Genomic DNA, 18,834 nt, shown 5'->3' on the forward strand with positions numbered 1-18,834 from the left:
CGTAGCTACAAGAGCCGCCAGTCTCACTCGCCTAACCCCCTGGCGACACGTCCCCCTAGCGGCCAATCTAAAAAATTACAACAGAAAGTACAGGCCACCCTCTGATTCATGAAGTAAGTTGGTATCGATTCATGGTATCGGTTAACTTTTGCGAGTATGAGTACACGCACATTTTATGGTATCGGCCCCGATACCATAAAATGTGCATCAGTATTGCTGCATCCCTAACTATCATACATTTTCTTATGAAACAGCGAAGAGGTAGACTTAAAAATCTAAGAACTATTCCTCCAACGCTGGAAAATACTCAATCAAAATAGAGAAGGGAGGCAGAAAACACAGTTGTGAATCAGACTCCCATGGTACATCAGTAAGCTTAAGGTACAAGGTACTAAATCATGATTATCCAACACTAAAGCTGCAATATGTAAAATAACGATTGTTTTTGTTTTTGTTCTGGGAGCTGTTCAAGGTGTGTACTTTTTCTTGTTTTGAGTCGTGCAAGGTAATGTCAAGAAAGTTTGAAGCAATTCCAGACACATCTGTAAAGATTACAGTATAGAAGCTGCAAGGTTGTTGGATATATCAACTTCTTCATAGAAGTGTGTGGCAGCGTGTGGTTGGTGGCCCGGCTGCATGGGAGGAGTGGAGCAGCAGGTTCAGGGCGTGGTGTCAGGTGAGGCTGATCTTCATAGCCACCTGCACGACCCCACAGCCAGGTAACTACAGCCTGGCCCCACGCTGGGGGAGACTCGGCTGCTCAACACAGTGGTCCTTGAACAGTTTGTTGAGTGACTCCCGGTCAGGACAGTGGAATGGTTCCAATGTCACAAGCCGGCAAGCCTCAAAGTTGTATTGACACTGGCAGATGACCACCTGGTGGAGTGGCCACCAGCGGGTTACCGATTAGTCCTGGCTCCAGGACCAGAGCACTTGTGCTGAAAGTGCCTGTAAATGGAGCTGGGAAAGGTGTGGCGACTTGAATGTTCCAAGTCGCTAGACCTCCGAAACCCTTGCAAAGTCCAGGACACGCATAATGCATACCGGTAAGGTGCAAAGGGGGTGCACGTCAAGCTATGGTGGATTCAAGCTGTATGCAAACCCTGGTCCACCAAACCCTGCTTCATCCAGGGGCATTGCTGTAGGCAGAGTAGGTAGAGGTTTGATGCGTGCATGGGAACATCCACAAATATCTCTTGGTTCCACTGGAAATTAGGTGCATAGAGTGAAGGCTCTGGTTAGTTTGCGCCTGATACACCTCTTAATTTTGGGAACAGAATGGCCCAGGTATAGTAGGTTAATGGGACAGTGTGTCAGGGTGTGTTTACAGTGGGTAGGGACATGCAGGGTTGCTTTGTGTTATTTCTGGTGGATTATGCAACATGATATCCTGAAGAGGTGCCGCTGCACACCAGTTTTGGAAAGAGTGTGGCGCAGACACTGTTTCAGGCCATCTCCTGAGTCGGCATCCCGAAAGAGATACTGACTAACCAGGGCACATCGTTCATGTCTCACACAGTAAGGGAAATCAACAGTTACTGGGAATTAAATCTATTTGGACTGCCCTCAGACTGACAGGCTGGTAGAGCGGCTGAATAAGACGTTAAAATCCATGATTCGTAAGTTCAAGAAAGAGATTCAATATAAGTCCTGGACCTGAGAGCAAAGCTGCACACGTTGGGAAGGTTATCACAAGAAAGTTTTTGTTCCAGGCCCAGGAATGTCAGCAGCACCTGTACAATAGAGGGGCTAAAGTCACACAAATTTCACAGGGAGAAAAAGTGCTTGTATTACTCCCTTCTTCTAGCTCAAAGTTGCTCACCAAGTGGCAAGGACCCTTCGTGGTCACACGGCTAGTGGGGGATGTTGACTATGAAGTCGTACAGTGAGATAGGAAGGAGTCACACAAATATATCACCTCAACCTCCTTAAAGTATGTAGTGAGCCTGAAACTACTTCTTCAGTGAGCCTGGTTAAGGACGGTATGCTCACGGCCCAACATGTTAAGCAGGTTCTCTAGAGAAGCAGTTTCAGGCTTTCTCTATGTTTTAAGGAGGTTGAGGTGATATATCTGTGTGATTTGGGGCCGAAGGTGCCAAATTCCACCATTCCTGCCTCCCTCCATTGTGATGATCATTTCGTACAGGCCCAGAGAGTGGATGTTTCTGCATTACAACAGCGGTTTGCAGATGTGTTCTCCCCCTTGCCTTCTCTGTACAAATCACATAGAGCACCATTTTTAAACGCAAACCCTGGTGTGACAGTGCGTTCTCGGCACAACAGGTTACCTGAGCACAAAAGACAAATTGTGCAAAAGGAATTGGCTGAAATTCTAAAGCTAGGAGTAATAGAAGAGACACACAGTGCTTGGTGTAGCCCCATAGTTCTTGTGGTGAAGAAAGATGGGCCTATATGGTTCTGTGTTGACACTGCAAGGTGAACAAAGTGTCACAGCCGGCCTTCTCTACTCTGTATGGTTTGTACCAGTTCGACACACTTCCATTTGCCTTGCTCAGAGGTCCTGCCACCTTTCAGCGCCTCATGGACAGAGTCCTGTATCCACAGGCTACATATGCTGCTCCCTACCTGGATGACGTTACCATCCACAGTGACACCTGGGCGGAGCATATGAAGCGGTGGCTGCCGTCCTGGAGTTCCTGAGGCAGGCGGGGCTCACGGCCAAACCAAACAAGTGTGCAGTGGTACAGTATCTGGGGTACCACTTGGGGAGCGAGGAGGTGCGTCCACAGATGGAAAAAACAGGAACCATTGCATCCTGTCTGTGTCCCAAGACCAAAAAAGAGGTGATGCAGTTCCTAGGACTGGTTGGTTATGGTTTGTGCCCAGCTTTGTGGAGCTGACCAGCCCCTTGACCAACTTCACCTGGAAAGGTGCCCCAGATCTGGTCCAGCAGACGGAGCAGTCCCAGGCGGTGTTTGTGCAGGTGAAGAGGCCTGTCCATGGGGATCCTCTGCTCCACACACCTAACTTTTTCCTCCCTTTAATTCTGCTGAGCAACACCTCGAACAGAGGGCTCGGGGCCATTTTGTCCCAGCGTGTAAATGGGGTTGACCACCCAGTGGAGTACATCAGCTGGAAGACTGTCAGACTGGAAGGCCAGGTACAGCTCTGTGGAGAAGGAGTGCCTGGCCATCCGTTATTACCTCCGGTGCTGGCCTTCCAGCTCTGTTTGGATCACTCCCCACTGCAATGGATGACAATGCCTGGATCACACAGTGGCATCTGGCTCACCAGCCTTTTAAGTTCAAAGTGGTCCATAGGCCAGGGGCAGAGGTGGTCGTTTCCTCTCTCGCTGGTGGAGGGGGAGAATAGGCTAGGCCGGATCGGTCCGCAGCCTAAGTCAGGAAGTGGGGGGTGTGGTTGGTGGCTCGGCTGCAGGGAAGGAGTGGAGCAGTGGGTTCAGGGTATGGTGTCAGGGGAGGCTGATCTTTGTAGCTGGTGAGCTTCTTCAAATCATGCCTTTCCTATTTCGGTAGCAGCCAGGCTAGAGCCGGGCTTGGTTTGTGCAAAAAAAAAAAAAAGCTGCACAAACATCTGGGTCTGTCCGGGTCCTTTTTTTCCACAAGAAGCTCATAGCTTCTTTGAGTATTTCATAACGGTGAAAGGAGTAGCGGAGGGACATCGCAAGTGATTAAGCTAAGAAAACCGCCTACTGGTGTTGGCCAGAAGGGCCGATGGCGCAATATGGCAGCCTCGCTTCTGTCAGTCTGCCCCAGGGCAGCTGTGGCTACAACCGTAGCTGCCTCCACCAGTGTGTGAATGCGAGAGTGAATGAATAGTGGCATTGTAAAGCGCTTTGGGTGCCTTGAAAAGCGCTATATAAATCCAATCCATTATTATTATTATTATAAAACCTTTTTACTTCAGTCTCTCAGCAGACACCAACTTTCTGTTCATATCTGTATGCTCACAGAGTTTTTTAAGGTTTACTTTGCTTCTAAGTTATAATTCATATTTTCATATTTTGTAAGATGAAAAAAGATTACATTTTTAAATCAGTGTCTGTATGCTACTAATGAAACAACACCACAAAAAATAACTGGGCAGTAAAATCTCTGGTGAGCTTCAGACTAAAATCCTGGCATGAGAACTGCAGACTATTTTGTTGGATGAGGTTAATGTTCTGTCCTCTGTTCAGATATAGGTTTGAAAAAACGAGGGAGAAAAGTTGTAATAATAAGCAAACCAAATTCGATTGTATCCTTGGTTCCTTGGTTCCTCTGTCACAAAGCACTTGGATTTAGTCTTTTTTTCTGCAGTTTTCACTTAATAAGCTTTGCCTGGGGTGCTACACACTTCTTTTTTTCCTGTTTGTATTTGCACCGCCAATAGGACTGATAGCTAAACGCGACAGAGGAGGACATGGCAGGAACTGTGTGTTTGCTGTGTGTCATGGGTTTGCGTTTCTGACAGAAAAATTCAAAAAGTTAAGCCCAGTTGTTTCCTGCTGTCACAAGCCTGTCATATGTAAAATTATGGTTATTGCACTAACTTTGAGGCACTGACAGAGCAGTTGAGCTGATAATACACAAAATCAGAGTGGTATGACCATATTTAGTCTATTCCAGTAGTCATTGGGCAAGAGGCATGTACATACTGGACGAGTCACCAATCTTTTGCAGGAAAGACAGACAGCCATTCACACCTATAGTCAGCCAAACCCATGTGTGTCTCTGAACTGTGGCAGGAAGCTAAAGTACCAACCCACAGAGAAATGGGAGAACATGTAAACTCCGCACTGAAAGGTTTCAGACTGGATTTAAACCAAGGACCTTCTTGCTGTGCTAACCGCTCCACAACAACTAGTCACTTTGTGAATATTCTTCTCTCCTAGATATTCCACAATATCAATGTTTGTTTCCACAAACAAAAAGTGCCGTTATCAGCGTTTAGGAACCACAGAACGTCAGGTATGAATATCAGTAGATTTTTTTTTCTTTAGGACACACAAATAATAAACAGCTTTCTCTAATATTTGGCATGTGCAGTTATTTATGAATCCATAATAAAATGATATGACGGTGCAGTTTAAAAATAATCTAGTTGTAATGCCACAACAAGTTGTGAATGGCTTATTCGCGCTCCGCCCTCTCAGATCAGCTGGTTGTTGGTTCCAAACACCTGTTGCCAACAGGTTGCAGAGTGCTCTCTGCTGGACAAACTATGCAACCTTAACACTCCTGAGATGGTTAAAAGGTGTTTCTTCCACATCCTTACTTTTTTCAGTTTTTATTTGCGTCTGTTATAAATTCAGATACCTACTGAGCAGCTCCTGTAGGTGTAATGTGTAGGTGGCTAAGAACAATGGTAGTTTCTACAATTACAGATAAAAGAACTATATAAAAAAAAAGGCCTTGCTTGTTCTGTCTTCTGTATGATAGTTCTTATTGCTTATAAGCAACCTCGATGCTATATTCATTTAATTTTAAAGACTTCGCACTCATCATCCCTTTTCCTCCTCTTCTCCCACTGATGGCTCCGAATGTTGCAGCGGATCATTTTTGGTCAAGGGTGCCAATTTTAATCCTAATAAAAACTGCATTAAGAAAAACTTATTTCCGTCCTCGTGCTGCTGGTGAGAAAGCCACATTTAATTTTAACTTTCAACAGTCCATGTCACTGTTGAATAATCACACCGTGTAAAGCAGTTTGTCTAATGCAGGTCAGATGACGTCATTTATTTGACTGATTTCCCAGGTAAGCACCAAGAGGTGGCCAAAGCAACTGGACCTTTGAGAAACTGCATTATTGAAAATTGTGAGTCTTCAGAAGAAAAGATATGAACTCCCCTGTAGCCTGACATTTTCAAAAAGCTCCTCTCTGCATGTCTACTGCGTTACTGTGTTATTTATGACTAATCCAACAGTTTACAAGCGGGGCAGATGTATATAGGTGTCCACTGAGCAAAATTAACCAGGCAATTTAGATGTTTTCTTTGTCTTCATTGAGACATTCCTCTAAAACAAGAGGCTTGTTTTGCTTTCTTTAAATAAATTGACTAAATTCACTGCCTTATTGAAATTCAAACAAAACAAACCCCCTCTTAACACCAATGCTGCTATCAACAATGTATGCTCTTGCACAGCAACACCTCACTTTTCTTTTATTTTACTTCTGAAATACATTCTTTTAAATATGTTCTGAATATCAGAGATTTAACAACTTGCATCAAACTAAAAAAAATATTGATTTTTCTGCTCATGGCATCTCCACTCCCCCTTGCCTTTCTACCACAGTCAGTTGCTGAGGAGCTGAGATTCTCATTAATGCTGCTGCGCTGCCTGAGTATATGTCATTTTGCCGTGGATGCTTTACTTTATTTATGCCTTTGAATGCATAGTAGTATTTGGGATATTAAAAGTTTGGATAAAATCTTGTGTTGGGTCAAATACCAACCCAATCAAAAACTTGTGACTTGGAACAACAAAGAAAAAAAATTTGCATATCTGTAATTCAAATCAACACTGAATTGCATGATCACACCGACAACACAACATGTAACAATGCTGCGAACCTTCCCAGACCATAGAAAGTTGAAAAACTTCAAGTTACAAAGGGCAAAAGAACTACTAGTGACACAATGTGGGCAGGGCACAAGATAAACTTTTCCAGCTCCCAGGCAAGTGATTGAAACATCCACCAATGAGAGCACAGAATGCTGTTGAAATTTGACCTGGTAGTAAACACATTTGACTCACCTGGGCATTGTAAAGCCTTTGGATCACATCTGTCCATTTGGTTGTCCCATTGAGTGGAGGTCAATGGGAAATTAAAATTCAAATATAAATAAATATACACGTAAGAGTCTTTGATAAACTTCCCATCAGAGAATTACTATTTTTGCAATTTTTGTGGGAAATCATAAAACAGTTTATGTACGTACATGCGTGCAAATTAATTCAGCCTCACTATAAATGTGTTGGAACTGACATTTATGAGAGATGTGAGTTTGCTGGTCCTGAAAGATCTCAGCTCAGATTTAAAAAAATAAATATAGAGTTTTTAACAAGATATGGATTGTAATATATTTAAGCACTTAAGTCAGGAAGAGTGAGTGCCTACTTTGTAAAGAGCAGAGTGCTGTGTTTAAGCATTACAGTTTGAATTTGACTCTGATGCAGAGCGAAAACGCACATCTGACCATTTGCTAGCAATGCTGCAAGTGCAGCAAGGACTTTTCACCAAGCTTTACAAATCCAGGAATGGAGGAGTGGAGACCAGCTTTGTGATTTCCCACAAACCCACCGTAAGCCACAGTAAGACAAAAGAAGCATTTGATAATGTGCCCCTCTCCAGGTGAAACGTAACAAGTTTGATTGAGGATTTTATGGGAAATGTGGAGTGACTGTTGAAAAACAAAACGAACATTTTTTACTCTTTTTATACTGGGCTGTGACACAGTCCAGTTACTCGTCTTTGTACTTGGGATAACAGAAGAGTTTGGGATTATGGAAGAGCTGGCAGCAATGCATTGAATGTAAGGCACTAAAATCTGACAGGAAAAATAGCAGTAGCACTTTGTATAACAATAACCCTGCCAAGTACAGTGGGGCAAAAAAGTATTTAGTCAGCCACCGATTGTGCAAGTTCCCCCACTTAAAATGATGACAGAGGTCAGTAATTTGCACCAGAGGTACACTTCAACTGTGAGAGACAGAATGTGAAAAAAAAAATCCATGAATTCACATGGTAGGATTTGTAAAGAATTTATTCGTAAATCAGGGTGGAAAATAAGTATTTGGTCAATAACAAAAATACAACTCAATACTTTGTAACATAACCTTTGTTGCCAATAACAGAGGTCAAACGTTTACTATAGGTCTTTACCAGGTTTGCACACACAGTAGCTGGTATTTTGGCCCATTCCTCCATGCAGATCTTCTCAAGAGCAGTGATGTTTTGGGGCTGTCGCCGAGCAACACGGACTTTCAACTCCCGCCACAGATTTTCTATGGGGTTGAGGTCTGGAGACTGGCTAGGCCACTCCAGGACTTTCAAATGCTTCTTATGGAGCCACTCCTTTGTTGCCCGGGCGGTGTGTTTTGGATCATTGTCATGTTGGAAGACCCAGCCTCGTTTCATCTTCAAAGTTCTCACTGATGGAAGGAGGTTTTGGCTCAAAATCTCACGATACTTGGCCCCATTCATTCTGTCCTTAACACGGATCAGTCGTCCTGTCCCCTTGGCAGAAAAACAGCCCCATAGCATGATGTTTCCACCCCCATGCTTCACAGTAGGTATGGTGTTCTTGGGATGCAACTCAGTATTCTTCTTCCTCCAAACACGACGAGTTGAGTTTATACCAAAAAGTTCTACTTTGGTTTCATCTGACCACATGACATTCTCCCAATCCTCTGCTGTATCATCCATGTGCTCTCTGGCAAACTTCAGACGGGCCTGGACATGCACTGGCTTCAGCAGCGGAACACGTCTGGCACTGCGGGATTTGATTCCCTGCCGTTGTAGTGTGTTACTGATGGTGACCTTTGTTACTTTGGTCCCAGCTCTCTGCAGGTCATTCACCAGGTCCCCCCGTGTGGTTCTGGGATCTTTGCTCACCGTTCTCATGATCATTTTGACCCCACGGGATGAGATCTTGCGTGGAGCCCCAGATCGAGGGAGATTATCAGTGGTCTTGTATGTCTTCCATTTTCTGATGATTGCTCCCACAGTTGATTTTTTCACACCAAGCTGCTTGCCTATTGTAGATTCACTCTTCCCAGTCTGGTGCAGGTCTACAATTCTTTTCCTGGTGTCCTTCGAAAGCTCTTTGGTCTTGGCCATGGCGGAGTTTGGAGTCTGACTGGTTGAGGCTGTGGACAGGTGTCTTTTATACAGATGATGAGGTCAAACAGGTGCCATTCATACAGGTAACGAGTGGGGGACAGAAAAGCTTCTTACAGAAGACGTTACAGGTCTGTGAGAGCCAGGGATTTTCCTTGTTTGAGGTGACCAAATACTTATTTTCCACCCTGATTTACGAATAAATTCTTTACAAATCCTACCATGTGAATTCATGGATTTTTTTTTCACATTCTGTCTCTCACAGTTGAAGTGTACCTCTGGTGCAAATTACTGACCTCTGTCATCATTTTAAGTGGGGGAACTTGCACAATCGGTGGCTGACTAAATACTTTTTTGCCCCACTGTATATAAAATTTGATACATTTCTTTTTGTAAGCTTTCAAGACCTCTATATCGTCAGTGTGATTTTTTTTCCCCCAAAAAAACCTTAATAATTGCACCAAAATTCCAAACATAGCAAGGACAGTACAAAATAAAAATCATATATGTAAAATGACTTTTTTTATTCAGAAAGTTCAATAAACATTACAGTTTGAAAAAATAGAAATACCACACACACACACACACACACACACAAATTGCCCTTTATAGATAAACCTTATTGTCTGCTTCTTTGATTTATTATAGCAAGTAAAATAAAAATAAAATAAAAACAAATAAAAATAAAGACTGAGACACAAACTGAGCCTCATGGGGTCACAAACTAGTGTACTCTTAGTGTTGATTCCAGAAACATTTGAAGGTTTTGTGAAGAAGGCCATTCAGCAGGAAGTCTGTTCCAAATCAAATATGCAAATCCATCGACTGTGGTTACCACTTGGGGAATAGGGGAGCACCCTAAAGTACCATTCATAATAAAAGTGGAGTAATTATCTCATGTGCTGACAATATGAAAATGGTGACTTCCCAGCATATCCTTTTCTGTCTTTACTATGCTTTATACTCAAATACTTTTCACCAACTGCTGCTGTTTTACCATTGCTTTTGTGCATCATAGAACTCACACAGACTCTCTGAAGCTCCTAAGTATCCTTAAAATTTGAAAAATTGCACAGATTCATCCCCCCAACTCCCTTATAGACAAACCTGTCGTCGGTCCAGTGCGATGGCAGTGAGCGTGAGGGTGGAGACGTGCAGTGAGCAGTACTGTACAAAGCGACTGATGTGGCACATAGTTCTTCCAAACACCCAGGTGCTGTTCACAAAGCGGACCTAAAGGAGTGCACAAACACAGGGCAGGCCAAAATGAGAAATGTCAACGGTTACCCACTCTCATCAGGTAGACACACTGGGAGGAACGTCAACTTTTAAAACTGCAAAAATGAGAAGTACTCTAAGAGCAGCCATGTTATATGATTATAATGATTAGCAGCCACTAAACAGACATGAGCTAACTATGTTCATACTCTAGTTCCCACAGCAACAATAAGCCTTAACTCTAAGTAACAGCTCTGCAATACTAGTGCACCAAGGAGACAAATCAGAATTATTAGTAATTTGCTTGCAGTTCAGTGTAGACCCCTAAAAATAGTGTATGTCATGTGGGGAACATTTTGCTTTGTTATAGATTTTTTCCATTGGAGGTTTTCATAGCATAGCAACCCTTTACACTGTTCTGATTCAGGTGAGGAAATGTCAGCAAAGATGAGAGAAATTTTAGACGCAGCTGTAACACAAGATTACAGTTATAGCCTGCACTGTCAGACATCCCCACTTGAGGTGTGCTCCTGCTTCTTCTAGTCTTTATTATCACAGTTACAGTGACACATGCTGTGCAGGTCATGCAGGATACAGCCATCGTGTTAGATTTTTCGGCACACATGATCAAATGTTCTAAATAGCCTAAGTGCTCTATTTCAAAAAGTGCTGAAAGAAACTCTGTCTGAAAGAGAGAGAGAGAGAAGGTGGGGTGAGGGTGTGTGAGGCAGGAGTTGTTTAGTGATCCTTGGGGTAGGTAAGAATGGAGAGTGATATTAAGTTGCCTGGCATGCCACAGAGGGCTCTTTCAAGGTGAAGCTTTTTTTTTTTCTTTTTTTTTTTTAAATCTCCGTAATAACACATGCCAGTCCTCAAACTGGAGCTTCTGGCTCCAGCCCCACTAATGTACAAACACCAAGCTTTCTCTTTCTCTGTCATTTGCAGCTACAGTGCCTTGAAAGATTATTTGTCCCATTCGTGATCTCTTTGATAATCTGATCTCAGATTATCAAGTAAATTTTAACATTAGAAAAAGATAATCTGAGTAAATACAAAACACCATTATTAAACAGTGATTTCATTTATTAAGGAAAAGGGGTTTTCCAAACCTGACCAGCCCTGTGTGAATAGGTCATTGATATCTATCAATCTGAAATATCTATCAGTCTGAAAAAAGCCATTTCTAGGGGTTTGTCGCAGAGAACCATTATCCACAAATGGAGAAAACCTGGAACAGTGCTGAAGTGGCAGGTGCACCAAAATTACTCCAGGAACACATCAAAGACTCATCCAGGAGGTCACAAAAGAACCAGGAAAAACATCTAAAGAACTGCCAGCCTCACCTGTCTCAGTTTAGGTGAGGGGTCATCCATGGGAGAGTTACGAAGAAAAAAACCCCACTGTTGACCAAAACTAACACAAGGGTTCAAAAATCCTGAAGGAGAATGTCCAGCTATCAGTTTGTGCCCTGAAGCTTAAGTGCACTTGAGTAATGCAGCAAGACAATGATTCAAAACACTCTGGCACACACTTGGAGTGGGCTGGTCAAAGTCTGGAGTTACATCCAACTGAGATACTTTGGTATGACCTTTAACAGGCTGTTTATGCTTGAAAGTCCTCCAGTGTGACCGAATTAAAACAATTCTGCAAAGAAGAGTGGGCCAAAATTCCTCTACAGCAATGAGTGAAGTCTCATTGCCAGTTTTTGCAGATGCTTGACTGCAGTTCTTGCTGCCAAGAGCGGCACAACCAGTTATTAGGTTTAGGGGGCAATTACTTTTCACACATTTTGTGTTTACTCTGGTTATCTGTATATAATATTAATATTATTGTTTGATTATTTAAATTTGTAAGTGTGACAAATATGCGTGGCACTTTACTGCTGAACAATATAAGGAGTGTGAAGGGAAAAATACTCCATGTGGTCGGGGTTTCACTATACAAATGTCAAAAACACAAGTCCAAACTGAAAAAAATGCTAAGTAGGTTAGGTTGTTAGAAAAAAAATCCTTTGCATGGAGAGACTCAATTAGCATATATTCACGTGCCCACGTCTGATTAAAGCATATAGCATTTTTAATAAATACATTTCATGCATTCAGAGTAAGTCCCAAACTCAATGTCAGCTGTGAGTTTGCAGGCTCGAGGATGATTCAAAGCAGGAGTGACACATTTTCAACCTATTAAATGCTCATTTTTCTAAACAGTTTTCTACCTCACGGGACGGTTTAGCTCCCAACTAAAAACACATTCAACTATGAAGCGGTTTTTTAAAGTAACTACCCCACTCACACATGAGATAATAATACAACACAGCCACCCAAAGAGAGGCATCGCGATGACACCACTAGCGCCATCTTTTGGTAGCAGTTTAATACAGTACTTGGAGCAGTGCTCGGAGTGTTGAGCAGGTTCCCCTAATTTGACTTAGTTTAATTATTGCAGGACATTACAAATGTTGTTATTAAAAAACATTTATGTGTAAAGATAAGAGCTGCCATACCCATCACACACACGCGCACACACACACACACACAGACACAGTGGTCTTACCAGAGTAAAGGGTGTATTGAGGACTGTGATGAAGATATCAGCCACCGCCAGGTTTAGGATAAATAAACTGGTGGCGGACAAGGTGCGCTTGTTTTTGACCACCACGTGACACACAAGGGTGTTCCCGAACAGGGAGATCACGATTATGAGGGAATAGGCTGCCACAAGCAGCGCCTTGATGCCCCCGTCCTGAGACTCCCCGCCGCTGCTGGCCAGAGAGCGCCAGCCCTCCAGCAGACCCTCATCAAAGTCCAGGAGAAACAATCCGGAACTGGCGTTCCCTCTCTGTCCCGAAACGTTCATGAAACGCTCCGCGAAAGAAAGTATCTCCTCTCCCGAAAGTGAAGAGTCGTTAGTTCTCTGTCCCGCTGCTGCCCTGCTCATCCAGAGGACCACGGAGAGCCAAACACACACTGCTGTCATTTTTATTATTATTATTATCAGTGTTATTATCGCATCCCCCTGCCTGTAGTTTTAATGAGAGAATGAGAGGTTTGCAGCTGCTTCTCTGTCATTCGTGTCACTAGAGTAAAGGAGAGAGGCTGAAGCGTGGGCAACAAGTTGTGTGAAGCGACTCAGCAGCAGGAGAGGCTGCTGTTTATAAAGCTTCAGACTGTCGCGTGTGTCTCTGTGTGTGTGTAGCAGAGAGAGAGGGAGGGAGAGAGACTCCTTCCTTCTGTCGCTCTTATTGATTCGTTCTTAGTGAGATGTTTACCTGCAGGGTGATGCAGGATGAAGCTGGCTGATTTGCAAGTCAAAGGCTGCTTCGGCTTCAATTAAACCGCCTGGTGGTTTATAATTGAATTGTTTTGGCAACAGACATTTAAGCTGATGACCTATAAACGTATCGACCATTTAGAGCATTCTGTTAAATACTTGGAAATCCGTAATTTAAACCCCAGTGTGTTCTTAGATGATATTAAAGGACGTTGCTTTTTTTTTATTTGTATAAGCTTTTTTCGAAGATTTTTCAGGTTTATGTTTCCAGTCAAGGTCAGTGAAGTCACCAAATATGGTTCCTTGTTCATTTAGAGCAGGGGTGTCCAAACTCCGGCCATTTTAATTGGCCCGCAAGTAATTTTATAAATAGAATAGAATATGGCACGCACTTCAACTTTTGCTCGAGTGTATTGCATTTCTTAGTTTTAACACCAGGGGGGGCCGCTGTTGATCAAGGCAGTTGCTCCACCAAAAAGGACAATCACAGAAGAAATTTACCCCCAAGTTACTAAACATGGCAGAACCAAAGAAGTGAAAGGTAGAAAGTGAGTGCAGAAAATTTCAGACACGGTGGGAGAGTGAATATTTCTTCAAATAATTCAAGGGGAAGTGTGTCTGTTTGATCTGCACCGAAACTGTGGCAATTATGAAAGAGTATAATGTACCACATCATTATGAAACCAAACATCAGGCCTATGCATCCTACACTGGTGCTGAGCGAGAGCAGAAATTAAAGCAAAGGGTAGCTCTCCTGCAGGGTCAGCAACAGTATTTTTTTCGTGCTCAAATTGTCCAGGAAAAGGCTCCAATAGCCAGCTATGAGGTCGCCCAACTCATCGCAAGACATGGCAACCCTTTTTCAGATGGAGACCTCATAAAACACGGCCTCGTTAAAGTCACCGAAATAATGTGCCCGGAAAAAGTGCAGGACTTCAACAACGTCAGCGTGTCCAGAAATCCAGTTGTACGACGCATTGAAGACTCGTCAGCCAACATTAAACTGCAACTGTCTGATAAAGCTGTGCTTTTGATTTTTACTCCATCGCATGAGATGAGAGCACAATATATATTCCACAGTACCCGTGTGTTAATAAGCATGCATGTGCAGGTACACTTCAAATATCAATAATGCGCATCAATTCTGTCACTACCCTGCTTTTGCGCACCACTTTCTTATAAGCGTTTTTTTTTTGTTAACACACAGAGTACACACCGCTGTGCACAGCGCACGCACACGTAGTCAGCTGATCTCATCTGATGCAGATTTGCTCCTTGATCAAGTGACATTTGTCCGGATTTTTGCCACAAATGGCGATCAGCACCGCAGCTGGATGGCCCGATTTACATACCCAGCGCAGCTGATACTCACCAGAATAATTTACTAAAATTATATGCACTACTGTTATTAAGTCCAGTTCAGTCTGTTAATGTTGATTATCGTTTCAAACGAACGTAGATGTTTTGCTAAGCCTAATAACTTAAACAACAAACTTGAAATGTACCCGTCCCATTTTCCCCTTCATTGTTTTTTTCTCTGTGCTGTAAATCTTCTGTCTAAGAAGAAATCTGAGGCTGCTGTTCTGAGAATGAGCTACCAAAGCTTTTTCTGAATAAATCAATAAAGATCCATTTATGGAAAGCTGTGATGAAGGCAGTTTTGTCTTTAATTATATTCAACAATATAACACATTTGACCAATTTTAAGTGATTTTTCTAACTTTAATACAGTAAAGTTAAGGTTATATGAGTGGCCCAGCCCCTCCTATATTTCTATGTATGTGGCCCTTAGTGAAAAAAGTTTGGGCACCCCTGATTTAGGGTAAACGTCTTTCTAAAAAACGAATAAATAAATTATAAGAGAGGGGAAAGTACTGAATAAAATTATTATATTATTAAATCTGTTTCTGACATCTTACAGTTACTTTTGCTAAGGTATTCATGAAGATTATTATTATTTTTGCTTGTTGCTAATTTTTGTCGCCGGTTCCTACCCCTGTGTGGATTTGGTGTGTGTGCTACTAACTACAGTTCCACTGATTGGGCTGCTGTCTGTCTTGGCCAGGACACTCTTGTGAAAAAGATTTTGACCCGCTCTCTTGGAGCCGCTGGTCCGGGGTGGCCTGAACCTCTTCCTTGTCGGGGGAGCTCCCACTGGTGCCGGGTGGTTCATGGGTGTCTGGGGCCATGGTGGCCGGCCTCTGGCGGGGTTGGCTGCTTCAGGTTGACTGGGACTCTCCCCCTTTGGCTGTGGGCACCCCATCTGGGCCCTTCGTTCTTGTCCTGATGGGATGATGACACGCCCAGATGTGTGGCCTCAGGTCTTGACGGCGCTTTTCTCCTGGATACATCTCTGTCTGCCTCTGGCTAAATTGTAGATGTATAACTCAAAGCATTAAAAAGCTTTATAATTACTTATGATACCACTTTTTTCTTATAAATCAGTAAAAACTAAAATCAGAAATATTGAATTACCAAACCAATTATAGTTCTAATAAGACCCACAGTAAAAACAAACACTGACATCTGCGATTTAAGTATATTAAAAACTGCTATAAGGCCATAAAACTGAGCAAAACAGTTGCGCACACATTTCATTATTTACAGGACAAAAACGTCTATAGATGGGTTAATTTCTCACTGGGTTACTTTATAATGATACACAAACCTGTCACAATATCCTATGGACCACTGAGTACTACTCTCCTAAGTCATAATGTGTGATTTCTTAATAAAAAATAAAGAATCCTAAAGCCTGGTTTACTTGTTGCATCTGCTGTATGACTAAAAAAATGGTTGCATCACTTGTGCTAGTTTTACTTGAGCAAGCTGTGTGATCTAAAATTCCTATACAAACACGTATCTCAACATTTATAGTTTGAAATACTCAGGCCATCTGCTGATTGGTCAGATGCGGTTTTGTCACTGTCATGGTCCGGGTGTGTGCTAGTGTGTCTCCCTCCGAGCCGGCATCTCCACCCCTGGGAGGGGCCTCGGTGTTCTGCTGATTGCTCGCACCTGTGGGTGATTTAGCCGGGGACTCATAAGGCCAGCGCACCTCAACCTCTCTTTGCCAGATTCTCAGCTAACCCTTCCACGCACCAAGCTGCCGGACGCAAATCTCTGCCGAAGAGCTCCCATCCGGACGCTGGACCACCTGCCAGTCCCACGGGTTGTTCACCCCGTTCACCTGCCTGCCTCAACGCCAGGAATTTCGGACCACACACCTGGACCACTCACCCCTCCACGCCACTACAGACCACCCGCGGCAAGTAAGCAGTACTCAGGAAGATTCAAAACTCACAGCTTGCCCATATTCCTCCCGATCCCTACCTGAATGTCTATACTCTATTTTCAGTCACTCTGACCCTTTCCCCAGACCCAGGTTGACTCCAGTCCAAACCTCGGAGCAGCTGTTTTCCACTGACGAATGACCAGATTGCTCACTTAGCTTGGGCTACATAAACCACTTCGGTTTAGTTGTTGTATTTTGCATTTGTGAAACTCAAATTCCAGTTGTGAGCACTTGTGGTGAAAATAAAAGTTGTCACTGAAACTACTTACGTACTGTTCGGCGTCCAGAAATTGAGTCCTTTTCCTTTTGAGACTGCCTCGGTTGTGACAGTCACTGTCTCTCACATAACCTGGGCTTTGCTGATTGAATGGGAGACAGCCGTGTGGTCCCTACACAATCGCAGAGGGGAAAACAATAGTTACCAAATAGGGTTCGTCGCTCGATAAAGGCTTAAGAACAGCCCTAACAAAAACCTCAGTCTTGCACCACCTCTGCCTATAATGCAGTATTTTTTATTTCCTAGGAGATTCCTTCCTAGGTGAGTCAACCCCACGTTTTCCCTGGATTTCTACAGCAACATAATTGAGGTTAATGATTTCTAAAAATAGATAAATACATGTCTGAAACGTTCTGACTGTGCAACTAGTTTTGAGCATAATCAGAAATTTAAATGGCCTGTATTTGTATAGCGCTTTTACTAGTCCCCCCGAGGGACCCCAAAGTGCTTTACACACCCAGTCATTCACACACTGGTGGAGGCAAGCTACAGTTGTAGCCACAGCTGCCCTGGGGCAGACTGACAGAAGCGAGGCTGCCATATCGTGCCATCGGCCCTTCTGGCCAATACCAGTAGGCGGTAGGTGAAGTGTCTTGCCCAAGGACACAACGACCAAGACTGTCCGACCCCGGGGCTCGAACCAGCAACCTTCCGATTACAAGGTGAACTCCCAACTCTTGAGCCACGATTACCCCAATTTAGAGAAGTGTATCCCACCTCTCGCCCTATAATAACTGGGATAGGCTCCAGTTTTACTATAGTTTTACGCATTTATCACATTGAACTACTGAGACATGCTCTTGAACTTGCACATCTTTATCTTTCCTTAAGACAGAGATTAAATGTGTAGTTAAACAAACTGTCAATTGGACTGAGATCTGGGCTTGGACTTGGCCCCATCTGAACCATTTCTGTGTGGCGTTTCCTGTATGCTTGGGGTCATTGCCTTGCTGGAAAATAAATCTTTTCCTGATAATTTTCTTAGTTCATTATCCCCTCTACGTGTACAGGCCTTCAAAGGCCTGTTCCTCTGATGCAAGGCCAGACGATTATGCTGCCACCGTCATGCTTCACAGTAGAGATGGTGTGCTTGTGGTGATATGTGGAGATTGTCTCATCAGACCAAATAACCATCTTCTAGTTGACCTTGGAGTCACCCACATGGCTTTGGGTGAGTTCCAAGTGAGATTTCATGGCAGCTTTTTTTCAGCAGTGGCTTCTTCTTTGCTCCTCTCCCATACAGCTTTCCCTGATGAAAGAACCCAGGCAACAGTAGTTGTATGTACAGTCTCTTCTATCTATGCCCCTGAAGCTTTTAAATCCTTCAGAGTGGACACCTGGTGGCCTCCATCACTGGTGTTTTTCTTCCCCAGTCACTCTGTTTGCGAGGATGACCAGCTCTAGGCAAATTTAGACAACTGCCATACTTCTTCCATTTCTTAATGATGGACTTACCTGAACTCTGTGGGATATCCAGTGAGTTGGAAATCGTTTTGTAGCCAACTCCCAACTTTCAAGGACTCTGAGTTTTCTGAGTTCTTTTATGTTTTCTTTTTGCAGCACTTTTAATTAATTGGCATTATTTTATAAACATGAAAGAAGCTTGACCATTGTTTTGACCATGATCTTATGTATTAAAGCATTGAAGGGGTGAATACCTTTTATAAGCATTGTATATGCAGTCAAATATACCTGGCTCATAAAGTAGTATCAGTCTCAGATTAGCAAATAACACAGCCCCCTGCTGAGAGCGATAATAGCAGTGAAATCAGCCATGAAGAGGCTTGGACTGCTGGGAGGAGAAATAGGATACCAGCATAAATTATATATGTAAATTAAGGAAAAGACAAACACATGTAACACAGGTGATAAATAGAATCCAGTGCTCACAAGACTCAGATTTTTACACTATAGATGCAAACAGTTTTGTTTTATTTGTACTGGTTAAGCTCAGTGTGCTGACTCTCAG

General features: G+C 43.1%; 1 protein-coding gene across 1 annotated transcript in view; it reads right to left on the reverse strand.

The window, feature by feature from the left end:
- The window catches only part of gpr83 (G protein-coupled receptor 83), a 30,872-nt gene extending 17,873 nt beyond the window's left edge, over positions 1-12,999 (reverse strand). Inside the window, exons 1-2 of the mRNA XM_006787202.3 lie at positions 12,577-12,999; positions 9,913-10,038 (exon numbers count right to left, since the gene is read on the reverse strand). Of these exons, the coding sequence (XP_006787265.1) occupies positions 9,913-10,038; positions 12,577-12,999 (549 nt within the window). The remainder of the gene's footprint in view (positions 1-9,912; positions 10,039-12,576) is intronic.
- Between the last annotated feature and the right edge of the window lie 5,835 nt (positions 13,000-18,834).

The sequence above is a fragment of the Neolamprologus brichardi genome, chromosome 6, assembly GCF_056152115.1.
Source record: "Neolamprologus brichardi isolate AB-2024 chromosome 6, ASM5615211v1, whole genome shotgun sequence".
NCBI classification, from domain to species: Eukaryota; Metazoa; Chordata; class Actinopteri; order Cichliformes; family Cichlidae; genus Neolamprologus; species Neolamprologus brichardi.